Source organism: Carlito syrichta, unplaced genomic scaffold (genome assembly GCF_000164805.1).
Source record: "Carlito syrichta isolate Samal-C Ts95f unplaced genomic scaffold, Tarsius_syrichta-2.0.1 Scaffold315639, whole genome shotgun sequence".
Lineage (NCBI taxonomy): Eukaryota > Metazoa > Chordata > Mammalia > Primates > Tarsiidae > Carlito > Carlito syrichta.
This window is the reverse complement of record NW_007259735.1, coordinates 387,372-400,682: the sequence shown is the minus strand read 5'-3', so window position 1 is coordinate 400,682 and position 13,311 is coordinate 387,372. Positions and strand designations below refer to the sequence as shown.

At 45.5% G+C, this 13,311-nt stretch overlaps 2 protein-coding genes across 8 annotated transcripts in view; one reads left to right on the top strand and one right to left on the bottom strand.

Moving 5' to 3' along the window:
- The window catches only part of RHCE (Rh blood group CcEe antigens), a 44,514-nt gene extending 37,783 nt beyond the window's left edge, over positions 1–6,731 (top strand). For both annotated transcript variants that reach the window (XM_008073070.1, XM_008073068.1), the window contains 2 exons: positions 283–356; positions 6,540–6,731. In XM_008073070.1, coding sequence (XP_008071261.1) covers positions 283–356; positions 6,540–6,566 — 101 coding nt within the window. In that variant the 3' untranslated portion in view covers positions 6,567–6,731. The remainder of the gene's footprint in view (positions 1–282; positions 357–6,539) is intronic.
- Positions 6,732–8,462: 1,731 nt separating this feature from the next.
- TMEM50A (transmembrane protein 50A) overlaps positions 8,463–13,311 on the bottom strand; it is a 40,320-nt gene continuing 35,471 nt past the window's right edge. For 5 of the 6 annotated variants that reach the window (XM_021706476.1, XM_021706477.1, XM_008073067.1 and 2 more), the window contains one exon: positions 8,463–8,815. In XM_021706476.1, the coding sequence (XP_021562151.1) occupies positions 8,770–8,815 (46 nt within the window). In that variant the 3' untranslated portion in view covers positions 8,463–8,769. Of the gene's footprint in view, positions 8,816–12,717; positions 12,725–13,311 lie in introns of all 6 variants that reach the window. The other variant, XM_021706478.1, reaches the window with a different exon arrangement.

Genomic DNA, 13,311 nt, shown 5'->3' with positions numbered 1-13,311 from the left:
TCCGTCTTGGGAAGGGCGTCAGATCCATGACTATCATATACTGCTCAGTGTCCCCTCCGTCTTTCAGAGATCTCTGTTCTTACAGTTCCTTTTAGCAAATGTCTGTAGGATTAATTAAGCAGGTCCAAGAAGAACAGGACTTCAGTTGTCTGTCTTCCGATTGTGGAAGAAAAAGGATTTCTGTTGAGATATCATAGTTTTGATATATAATATTTCTATTAGTCTTGAGATAACAAATGCTGTGATCCAAATATTTTAACATTTAATTATGAATTTAAACAGGTTTGCTTCTAAATCTCAAAATATGGAAAGCACCCCATGTGGCTAAATATTTTGATGATCAAGCTTTCTGGGAGGTAAGATTTTTAAACTGTTAACATGGTAGATTTTAAGTGCATGAACTATAAAGGTATCTGGGTATATATGTTAACTTGGTGTTTATGAGAGTAAAACAAAAACAAACAAAAATGAAGTAAGGAGCATCAGTGGAGGAACAATCCACGATCTGCACGTGTGTGCATGTGTGCAAGTATGTTGTAGGGAGCAGGGAGGTGGTAAGGTTACCATTTCCCTGATGCCTCAAAGTCATTGAGGGCCAGGAGGAGAGAGTTGCCACTAGTCATACCTTCCCTTCTCATCTGGAGTCTTCAAAGTGGGCAGATAGTTGGACACAAAGGTAACAGAACCCCATAGTACAAGAGCCAGAAGAAACCTCAGGTCTTTGGGTCCAACCCCTTATTTGACAGATGCTAAGAGTGGCACATGGCTCGCCCAAGATCTCACAGTGCATAGTGGCCATGATGAGTCTAGAACACAGCTCTTGATCAGGTAGAGCTGGTGGACACAAGAAAGCTTGTGGTATAGGGGTCTGGGGCCCCCTAGCAAAAGGACATAGACAACTCAGCTGCTGCCAAGGGTCTCTGGTGTCATATTGTAGTATTTGGTATCATGACTGGGTACGAGCAGGGCTCATTCCCTGACACCCCACTGTCCTCCTCCCTCTGACTCACACTTGTAGTTCCCAAAGCACTCTGATGTGTGTCCCCTCGGGAGGTCCTCCAGTCAATGCTGTGGGTTGGCCAGGCCAGCAGGGGTCAACGTTGCCAAGGGAGGCTGGGGTTGGCAGAGGTCAGGCTAATGTCCAGTGTGATACCCTTGTGAGTGGCGGAGACAAGCCCAGGAACAAGGCCTTCTGAGTCCCGGGCCAATCCTTGCCCCAGCCAGCATCCAAGATATTGATCGCTGAAGGGAAAAGAACCTGCCTGTGGGCCTTGGCACATGTGCCTGCAGGGGCAGAGCAGAGAGGACCTGGGAGAGAACCTGCCCCTTCTCCCTTTCCTCTCCTTTTTGTCCTTCTTGCCTTCCTCTTCTTTGTCTTCCTCTTCTTCTTCCAAGGGCTTTGTTGAGGGGTAATGGGCGTACAATGAATTGCACATATATCGAGTACACAGTCGGGTACATTTTAACATACTTATGCACCCATGAGACCATGACCACAATCAGACAAGGAACATATCTGTCACTCCCACACACTTCCTGTCCCTTTGACAGTGCTCCCTCCCTACCCTGCCCAGCAGATCCCCAGGCAATGCTGAATGACTGACTTGCTGTCACCATAGATGAACTTGCGGTTCCTGTAGTTGTATCTAATGGAATCGTGCAGCACACTCTCTTGTCTGCCTTCCTTTACTCAGCGCGATTATCCTGACAGTCATCGTGCTGCTACGTGTAACTTGCCTCATCCTGTACCAGCTTCTCTCTACAGCCACAGATCTCGGTCCCATCCAACCGCCAGCCTCTCCCAGTACCCTGCAGGTGTTCTTGCCCCTCCAGCACAATCAGGGGACTCTATTGAAAGGATTCAGAAACTGATTTGATCCATTCATTCATTACTGAGCAACTGCTTTATACCAAGTACGGTGCTAATCAACTAAGGGGTCAGGGGTGGTGGGTCACACCTATAATCCTAGCACTTTAGGAGGCCAAGGCACGAGGACTTCTTGAGCCCAGGTGTTCAAGACTAGTCACAGCAACATAGCGAGACCCCATCTCTTCCAAAAATAAAATCTAAAAGAGAAAAATAAAATAAATTAGCCAGGTGTGGTAGCGTGCCTGTAGTCCCAGCTATTTGGCAGGCTGAGGTGAAATGATCACCTGAGCCCAAGAGGTCAAGGCCGCGATGAGCCATGATTGTGCCACTGCACTCTAGCCTGGGCGACAGAGTGAGACGACATCAATTCAAAAATAAATACATAAATAAAAATAATCAACCAAGGATACCGCAAACAGGACAAATATCTGGCTCAGCTATTTGAGTTGTAATAAAATATTTGCTGAATAAGTAAAGGAGCTCGGAGGAGCCCCACCTAACTCCAGCCACTGTGGCATCAGGTGAACTAGAACAAGAACCGAATTTCAGTCATCACATACCATGGAAGCAAGTCCCTTGACCTCTCACTGGTAAAATAAGAATAGTCACATTTGGCTGGGCACGGTGGCTCAGCCCATAATCCCAGCAATTTTGGAGGCCGAGGCGAGAGGACTGCTTGAGCCCGGGGGTTTGAGACCAACCAGGACAACTTGGTGAAACCTCATCTCTACAATAAATCACAAAAAGTAACTGGGCAAGGTGGCATGCACCTGTAGTTCCAGCTACTTGGAAGGCGGAGGCAGATCACCTGAGCCCAGCAGGTCGAAGCTGCGGTGGCCATGAGCATGCCACTGCACTCTAGTCTGGGCAACAGAGTGAGACTCCGACTCAGGGGGGAAAAAAGATTAGTCCCCTTTGTTCCACCTCACTGTGTTACTTGGAAGATCAGGTGAGGTAATAGTGCCTATGACAACATTTTGAACGTGGACATGCAATCTGATTCCATGGCTGTTCAGCCAGTCATGCAGCAATGGTGAAGCATACTAGCCTGGTATTGCAGGCCTCCTGCTTCTAATCTTGTGTGAGGTACGTTTCAGCACAATCCTTCATGAGAGTAAGGATCCCAGTCTTCAAGATGAAAAATCCAGGCCTACAGAGATGCAGTAACTTTCCTGAATGACAGCACTCACACACAGCACAGGGGAAATTGGAACTGATGTCGGTCTGGCTCCAATGACAGCCCACACATGCCTGTGTTGTGTGTGGCTACCACAGCAGTTGCTAGAGAAGAGTAGTTCGCCCCTCCCCTCCCCTCCCCTCCCCCTGGTGATCTTCTGACTTATCGTCTCAAAGCCGGGTAGAACCATTTATTTAGCAGTGTACCACTCTCAGCTTGTATTTGGAAGCCAAATATCCATTAAGGAGACAAGAATGAAATCTTGCAAAGCTGATGAATCTAAGTTTGCTTTTTTTTTGTAAACCATCCAACAAACCATTTTAAACGTTACCGAATACCCTCATTGCATTTCACAGAACCGACTGCCAGCGTTGAGAGGGACATTAAAACCAGCTCAGCCTTTCCTTCTCTGTTTGCCCAGACTGTGGCTGGCACTTACTGGGATGAGGCATCCTCCAAGGGCACCTGCCTCATCCTTGGATGCTTTATGAAAATGCGCTCATTCACTCATTTATTCCCCTACCTGTGCTGTCTAACCTGTGACAGATGTTGTGTGTAGCGCTGGGGCGACAAATCCATGTGAAATACAGTTCTGGGTCTCGAGGACCCGGATTCATTCACCTTCTGTCTCCTTGTGGTTTACAGTGGTCTTCATATAGATACTGACTTACAAAAATTCAGTTTATGGCACCATTTGTCATGTGTCTTGTGCCTTCGCCATTTCAGTCTAATAAGTCGTGGATTTATTTCATGCTTTGCAAAGCATGAGAACTCACTGACATTCACTTTAAAAAATTAATTCCGGCTGGGCTCAGTGGCTCAGCCTGTAATCCCAGCACTTTGGGAGGCTGAGGCGAGTGGACTGCCTGAGCCCGCGGGTTCAAGACCAGCCAGGGCAACTTGGCAAGACCTTGTCTCTACAATAAATCAAAAATTAGCCAGGTGTGGTAGCTTGCACCTGTAGTTCCAGCTACTTGGAAGGCTGAGGCAGAAGGATTGTCTGAGCCCAGCAGGTTGAGGCTGCGGTGGCCGTAAGCATGCCACTGCACTCCAACAGAGTAAGACTCTGACTCAAACAACAACAACAGAAGACTAAATAAGTACTGTTACCTGGCAGGATCTGCTAGGAGAATTAGAGAAAGGAGGGATCATGAGGCTGGAGAGGTCAGGAGGACAGAACCTGGAGTGGCAAGGTGGAGACTGAGCATGAAAAAAAGATGGGGCAGCCTTGACTCGGCAGTGTGTGGAAAGGTTGGAAGGTAGCTGGAGCCTTGAACTTCATCCTGCCACCACAGGAAGCTCCCAGAAGTGTGAGTGGGGAGATGAGGCATAAAGAGGAAGCTTTAGATGAATGGAGTGATAGGATTAAGTGTGGGATAGATTCTAGAGTGACTGCCATATGCTGAAATCCCCCATTGGTTTCTGAACGAGGATTTGTGGTTTATTTTTTAAATGATTTTATTGCCAAGAAATGTAAACCCCACTACTGTTTTGGTGCAAATACACAACAAAATGTGTTGAGTTCCTTGTGCTGTTTTATTTTTTTTATTTTTATTTTTTTTGAGATGGAGTCTCACTCTGTCGCCCAGACTGGAGTGCAGTGGCTGCTTCCGGCCCCCGCAGCCTCGACCTGCTGGGCTCTGGCGATCCTTCCTCCTCAGTCTTCCGAGTAGCCGGAATTACAGGCATGCGCTACCACACCTGGCTAATTTTTTGATTTATTGTAGAGATGAGGTCTCGCTGCCCCAGGCGGGTCTCGAACCCGCGGGCTCAGGCAATCCACTCACCTCAGCCTCCCAAAGGCGCGGGATTACAGGCTGAGCCACCAAGCCCGGCCTTTGTGCTGTCTTATGCAGACAGAGTTTTAAAAACCTAGCCTTGTCACACTGGTATCACCCTGGCTTCTGATCTAAAATAAATGTTTAGATGTGTAGTAAGGGTCCAACAAATGCCTGTTCAACCAACAAGAGGAGAGCTAGCTTTTAAAGTAAAGTAGGGGCCGGGCGCATTGGCTCACGTCTATAATTCCAACACTTTGGGAGGCCGAGGTGGCAGGATTGCTTGAGGCCAGGAGTTTGAGACCAGCCTAGACAACATAGCAAAGCCCAGGCTCTACAGAAATAAAAAATATGAGCCGGGCATGGTGGTGCACATCCGTAGTCCCAGCTACCCAGGAGGCTAAGGCAGAAGGATTGCCCGAGGCCAGGAGGTCGAGGTTGTGGTGAGCTGTGATTGTACCACTGCATTTCAGCCTGGGTGACAGAAAGAGACCCTGACTCAAAAGAAATCAATAAGGTAGGAAAGCAGACCAGAAGCTTGCCAATGGACTCCTCCATGCTCAGGGAGGCCCAGTGCAAAGAGCACTGTTCTAGGAGGGAGATGTGAATTCTAGTCCCAGCTCAACTACCAGCACGCTGCTGCCCTGGGGCAGGTCACGTGACTTCTCTGGGGCTCAGCGTCTTCCTGCATAAAATGAAACCAAATCCCACATTCCAAGAGTTTGGGCTCTGGAGTCAGACAGAGTCACACAGAGCTGGGCTCACCCTGTCTTCCCATCTCTGAAATGGAGAAAATAGTAACTCTGTCCCTGGGTTGTGAGTTTAAAGGAGATAACGTATGTGAAATGTTAGCAAAAACCATCAAGTGTCAGCTACCCTCATTTCCTGTACCAGAGCTTTGTGGCCCAAGGTTATTCAACACACTGTGATGTAAGGCAGGCGGTGGTGCAACCAGAGAACCCAGGGTGTACTGTTTGCAGAGAAGACACAGAGGAGACCTAAGAATTCGCTTCAACACTTGAAAGACTGGCATGTAGCAGAAGAAAAATACTTTCTTCTATTTAATTAAGCTGAGGGGAGATGCAGTGTAAATTTCTAACAATTTGAGCTGTCTGCCAAATGGAATGACCTGCTTCATATGGCAGTAGTGAGTCCCCTGTCACTGGAGGCATTCAAACAAAAGCCAGATGGCCAGCCAGCAATGATTGATGTAAAACACTAAATGAAATAAAACCTATCTATGTAAGGTCTATTCCAATTCAAATTTTATGAAAGAAACGCCAAGGACTTGTGATGAGACATTTAGGTTAATGTAAGTTTCAGATCAAGCCAGAATCAGTATGCATACACATTTTAAGAGCAAAAGGGCCCCAGATGCAGTGGCTCATGCCTATAATCCCAGCACTTTGGGAGGCCAAGGTAAGAGGATTGCCTGAGCTCATGGGTTCAAGACCAGCCTGGGCAACTTGGCGAGACTTCATCTCTACAGTAAATCAAAAAATTAGCTGGACAGGGTGGCATGTGCCTGTAGTTCCAGCTACTTGGAAGGCTGAGGTGGGAGGATCACCTCAACCCGGCAGGTTGAGGCTGTGGTGGCTGTGAGCGTGCCACTGTACTCTAGCCTAGGCAACAGTGTGAGAGACTCCAACTCAAAAAAAAAAAAAAAAGAGCAAAAGGGTTCACCTGCAGTAAAATGTTTGTTTTGCTTTTACAGTTTCCTCACTTGGCTGTTGGATTTTAAGCAAAAGCATCCAAGAAAAACAAGGACTGTGGAAAACAGGATGACCTCCCCTCGCTGTTACCTACCTTCGTATGTGACAAATGCTCGTTACAGCAAAGCCTCCTCATGTACAGTTGAAATAAGGTCAGGGACAGATTCGATATTTAAAAATAAAAGACACAAACTATTATTAAGAGATAACAGTAGTTATAAATAAGTGTGCTTGGCTGTATTAAAGATGACACTATGAGTATTTTCTTGGTCATAGACATGTGAGGTCTGGGATCAAGTTGATTGACAATTCTTAGATTCTTTTTCATGCTTAATGACCTTGTGTCCCCAGTTACATCGGCAGAGCACATCACACAAACTATGGGGATAGAGCGCTCACTTGTGTTTAGTCCTTGTAGATAGAATGCTTTACTCCATCAGTTTGACAAGAAGGCTGGCATGCCCTGAGCAGATTCTGAAAAGAGCTGTGGAGGAAGAGGTTGTGGTCATTTGTGAGATGGGGGATACACTGCCTCAGCATTCAAAAACTAATTCTCTGTCCTTGAGAAACTCATTTAAGTTTCTGTGGTCCGTGTTCCCTCATGTGTAAAAAGAAAGGGTGGGCTTTAATCTCTAAAATTCTCTCAAAATTTCACATTCTGTGGATCTATGTAAAAAAAAAAAAAGTGACTTCTTGTGGGGTGACAGCAATACAGTCATTTCTTTTTTAATTATTATTATTTATTTTTTGAGACAGGGTCTTGCTGGTCTCGACCTTCTGGGCTCAAGAGATCCTCCCTCCTCAGCCTCCTCCGTAGCTGAGACTACACCCAGGCAGTCATTTCTTTGAGTCATGTCTTGATTACCAGGCAATATTTACAACCCATAGATTGGCAGATGATGATGGCCGACACATTTAAAGCACCCAAGATATCTTTTAAGTTTAATGAAGGGCTCATTGTAGCATGGTTTATGAAAGTCGTTTCCAGCTGTAGTTCTGAAGCATGAACCCATCTTACCAACATGGGGAGTGTAACAGAGTTCCAAAGAGGAACAAACTGTGAGAGTCCCCAGGGGCTCATGTTCTGTAATGATAACTGACCTGTCACCAGTTGTGAGCTGGTGGCTCAGTACACAGATAAAATGAAACACAGAAACCAGTTTATTATCAAAACAACAACAGAGGAACCATTACATGAGCAAGAGCCCAGAGTGTCAAGTCCCTGTCCTTTTCCTCTCTCCCTCAGCAGTGGGCATGGGTGACTGTTGGTGTTTCACTAGAACCGCCTGTCAGGGTGGAGTCCCACAGTCCTGTCCCAGGATCAACGGCACAGCAGATTCCCACAGAAGGGACCCAGAGATCCTGGTGGCTGGACCATGGGGCTTCTCCCAACATGTTCACACACCCCCAGGGAAACCCTCAAAAGTTACTTATGCTAAAAGTTCATAGAATTCTTGGTCAAACCAAGTGCTGAATACAGTGAGGAAGAATTCTGATCACTGAGGTCTTTTTTTTTTTTTTTTTTTGAGTTGGAGTCTCACTCTGTTGCCCAGACTGCAGGGCAGTGGCCGCTCCTGGCCACCGCAGCCTCGACCTGCTGGGCTCCGGCGATCCTTCCGCCTCAGCCTTCCAAGTAGCCGGAATTACAGGCATGCGCTACCACGCCCGGCCGATTTTTTGATTTATTGTAGAGATGAGGTCTCGCTGCCCAGGCGGGTCTCGAACCCGCAGGCTCAGGCAATCCACTCACCTCAGCCTCCCAAAGGCGCAGGATTACAGGCTGAGCCACCGAGCCAGGCTCACTGAGGTTTTTAAAAAAGAAAATGTTTACATTTCATTTAACATTTGACACAGAAGAGACTGTAATTAAAGTATATTCATTCAATCTTCAGAGCACTTTCATTAACTTCAGATATGACAAATACTTACATGGATGAATCTGTAATTTCTTTTTATTTTTACAAATTATATCATGATAAAACTTGACAGAAAGTATTCATGTGAAATAGTCTCCTTTAACATTTTATAAGTTAATCAAGTACATACCACAACAGATTTGTTGTTGCTGTTTAAAAAGAGAGTTCTCATGATTTTAGTATTACACAACTTTAAGCTGAGACGACACTTGGAAATACATTTAGAAAATGGCATTACAAAAGACTGGGAGTGAGCAGTAAAAAACAAACCAACCAACCCATGCAGGGCTGCCAGGCTGCAGGAAATCAGACATTTTCACTGCCACAAGTCTTCGGTGCGGCCAAACTTAAAAACCAGTCCTCTGTGAAGAAAACAAGAAATACTACATAACTATCTGAATTTGGAGGAAAAAAAATGTGAGATTTTGAGAATGACGGGAAATAAGCAACAAAGAATAATTGATGAGTCATATAAAACCGGAATGTATCAAAACGGAAACTGATCCTCTAAGGTAGTGAATTCTTCCATTGTGCTCAACTGTCCTATTTACTGGCATCTTCCCTACAACCTTAACTTGTGAGCAATGAAAACACATGTGACTTTTAAGAAGTTAGCCCATGTTTACTATGTATATGTCTGACTTTATCAAACTCACTCAAGAAACCGTTTTTGGGTGTCCTGATATGCTAGGTGCATGGGCTGTAAAGGTAAGACATAACAGTCCTTGTCCTCAAATGTCTCGGCTGCTCGATAATAACATGGTAAGCACTAGGGCAAGAGGCATGTATACCAAGTGTTAAGAGAGCACAGAAGTGTGGAACTCATTCTGCCTGAATGAGTTAGAAAAAGACATACAGAGGTAGTGACATCTGAGATGGGCTTTGATGGATACATAGGAGTTTGAGTGGGAGACTGGTAGGAACAAGAGCTCGTGGGATGACGGAAGAAGGTGTTCCAGGGAGAAGAGTTCCCCAAAGGGGAAAGAGGTGTAATAAACCAAGGGGCTTCACGAAAAGCCCAGGAGTCTGGTATGCGGGATACGCCACTGAAGCACTTCCTAGGGATTAGGTGAGGGAGTGTCTACAATTGTCCTCAGGGCTTCAACTCAAGAAGGGCAAGAGAGACCCCTGGCTAGATTACTGTTTAAGAGACAGGAGGACAGGAAATGAGGCAGCCAGCTGCCCAGGGTGGCCAACGCCCTGCAGGTGCCTTCAAAGAGTCAAGCTGTGCCAAGGCTAGCCTGAGGCTCCATCCAGAGCAGCGGGGGCTCAGTACCAGGTAAAGAGTGGGGCTATGTGGAGTACAGCCGCAGCTGAAAAGGAACAGCTGTTCAGCTCCAGCTGACTGTTGATGTCTGGGGCCCAGGACTGTGAGATTTTCCCTTTTTTTTTTCAAGAAAAGCCAACATTTCTCACACACACAAAAAAAAGCCAGGAGTGGTGGCTCACGTCTGTAATCCCAGCACTTTGGGAGGTGGAGGGGAGAGGATTCCCTGAGCCCAGGGGTTTCAGATCAGCCTGGGCAACTTGACGAGACCTTGTCTCTACAGTAAATTAAAAAATTAGCCACGTGTGGTGGCAAACACCTGTAGCTCCAGCTACCCAGCAGGTCCAGGCTGCAGTAACCCTGAGTGTGCCACTGCACTGTAGCCTGGGTGACACAGTGAGACTCTAACTCGAAAAGAAAAGAAAAACCAAAATTCATATTTTCACACCAAATCTTTTGATTTTTAAATGTTGGCGCAACAAAACAGAAAATACTGTATATGCTAAATAAAACAGAACTGTGGGCAGAGTTTGGCTGAATGGCCACTTCCTTTAATCTCTTCTACAGACAGTTCTGAGTTTTGAAAAAAATGGAGACAGGAAATGACAAGATTAGAGCTCTGTTTAGAAGGAAAAGTGACAGCAGGAAAACCAGATCAGAAAGCGGAACCAACTAGGGATAGGCAACGGATGTGGCTGAAACAGTGGAAACGCACAGAAAGGGAACAGATTTCAGGCACTTCAGAGGCGGATTCAGCAAGCTCGGGTGTGAGTAAGTGGAGAAACTAAAGACAAAACAGACGTTCCATGGCAGACACTGTTTTCCATTTTGTCTTCTTGTCTGTTTTTCTTTTTTAAAATTTGATTTATTTTTATGTATTTTAAAGATGTGGGGTACTATTAGGTATACAAATGGTCATTGTACAGGTAAAGTTTGGGCCTGACTTTGGTTCCCACTTCGCCTGGTGGGAGACCTGGTACCCTTATTGATGAAGTGTGCCCCCGACCTGTTTTTCAATTGCTGTTATATACTCAAAGTTAGGTCCACCATTATAATAATCAATCATAAAATGGTTTCAAAAGGATCTTATAAAGGTTTTCTTTTCATGAAAACTAAAATGCAACAAGGAAGTTGTCTATACCCTCTCTTGGAAAGATATTAAAGTCTCTTTACAAAGGACTTAATAAACTTCTAAAAGTTGATTTGACCTCTGTTCTTCTACTTAGTAGCAAGCCCACTGCTGTAAAAAAGAAAAAGCTGAAGCTGGTTATTAGAGGCCTCTGCTCTCCAGATAGCTGAAAGAGACACAGTGACTTTGGAATACTAGTCAACAGCTGGGAACTGTCATTTGCAGAGGTCCTGGGCAAGAGCCACTCTCTCCCACACTGTCAGATGGTCACCTTTGGTACTGACGTCTGTCCATTCTGATTTCTGAAATAATAATTCTAAGTTGTTGCTGAGTACCATTCTGTTACAAATCAGAATAGCAGGCAATCTGCTACAACCATTCTGATAAGTGTCCATTAGTTGAATTTAATTTCAACTTGTTTATAGTATTTTTCACAAAACCCACTTTTTAGATTTAATAGGCAAAACTGTAACAAATGAGAAATTAGCCAAACTTGTTGCAAATAACAGCAATCTATTATAACTAATGTGGGATATTGACAAGTCAAAGATCAGGTTTCCAGGATTTTGTGAAATGTGATTAACTTCTGTATGAACTTACAAGTGTTCCCACGAATGTTCCCCTCTCAATTCTCTGTTCCTCTTTGCTTTGAAACTGACTTCTCTGCCAAAAGCAGCATCTCACAGTGGAGCCGACCCTGCCTGATAGATACCCTTGCCACAAACAATAATTATTAGCATAAAAGAGGCTACTGCTGGGCCCTCACTGGTGATTCCTGGCAAATTCCCTTCCCATCCTGAAGCTTCTCTTACCCCTGCCTCTGACCTTGTGACACTGCATTCTTCTGACTAAAGTCATGGGGTACTAGATCCCTCAGAGTACCCCTGACCCTGTGGATACTAGAGGCTGAGGGCTGAGAGTGCCTGGTTCATCTTTAAAGATGTTCAAGCTTCACTTTGGGAGGCCGAGGCAAGAGGACTGCCTGAACCCATGGGTTCGAGACCAGCCTAGACAACATGGTGAGACTTTTTCTCTACAATAAATCAAAAAATTAGCTGGGCATGGTAACACGCACCTGTAGTTCAGGCTACTTGGAAGGCTGAGGCGGAAGGATCGCCTGAGCCCAGCAGGTTGATGCTGCAGTGGCCAGGAGCGTGCCACTGCACTACAGCCTGAGCGACCGAGTGAGACTACAACTCAAAAAAATAAAAATAAAGATGTTCAAGCTGGCTGGGCACGGTGGCTCAAGCTTGAAATCCCAGCACCTTGGGAGGCAGAGGTGAGAGAATTGCCTGAGCCCAGGAGTTCAAGACCAGCCTGGGCAACTTGGCAAGACCTTGTCTCTACAATAAATAAAAAAAATTAGCCGGGCATAGTGGCACGTGCCTGTAGTTCCAGTTACTTGGAAGGATGAAGGTAGAAGGATCACCTGAGCCCAGCAGGTTGAGGCTGCGGTGGCCATGAGCGTGCCACTGCACTCCAGCCTAGGTGACAGAGTGAGACTCCAACTCAAAAAAAAAAAAAAAAAAAAAGATGCTCAAGCCTCAGCATTGCAACTTGAAAGGAAAAGAAATCCTTAATATCAACACTCTCTCTCTCCCAAACACATGCTACATTACCTATGAACACCCAAATTTTATATCACAAGAGGGGGGCATGGGATTTACTCATTTTGTGTTTTTCAAGTACAATGTGACAATCTTTAAAAAAAAAAGGGTGAGAGGGGGCAGAACTAGTTGAAGACTCAGCAAAAGGAGAAAATATCAACTGAATTCATCCCGAACTTTAAATTCCATCATCATAGTAGCTAGAGCCTAAACTCTAGAGTCAATCTTGGGCTAAATTTTAGCTGTGTGGTTTCAAGTAACCCAACATCTCTGTGCCTGTTTCTCACATAGAAATGGGGATAATGGAGCCATCAGAGCTTCCAGGGGCACTGACTGACAGCACACATGGCAAGCTCAAAGAATGATGCCTCACACACAGTAATTGCTTAATAAACTTTGGTTATTATTAATTTTTGGATTTCTGCATAAAAGTCAACTTGCCACTTTTTCTTTCTTTCCTTTCTTTCTTTCTCCTTCTCTCTTTCTCTCTCTCTTTCTTCCTTTCTAAACCCTTTGAGGTTTCTCCACCAGTTTTAGGACACAAATAGAACCCAAAGAGGCTGTGGATCTTGCCACACCTAAGTTCACATTCTTCTTATTTCCAAACTGATTTTTTTGTTGAGTCAGAGTCTCACTCCGTTGCCCAGATTGGAGTGCAATGGCACTCTTCAAGCCACTGCAGCCTCAACCTGCTGGGCTCCGGCGATCCTTCTGCCTCAGCCTTCCAAGTAGCCAGAACTACAGGTGTGCGCTACCACACCCGGCTAATTTTTGATTGATTGTAGAGACAAGGTCTTGCCAAGTATCCCAGGTGGGTCTTGAACCCACCGGCTCAGGCAATCCACTTGCCTCGGG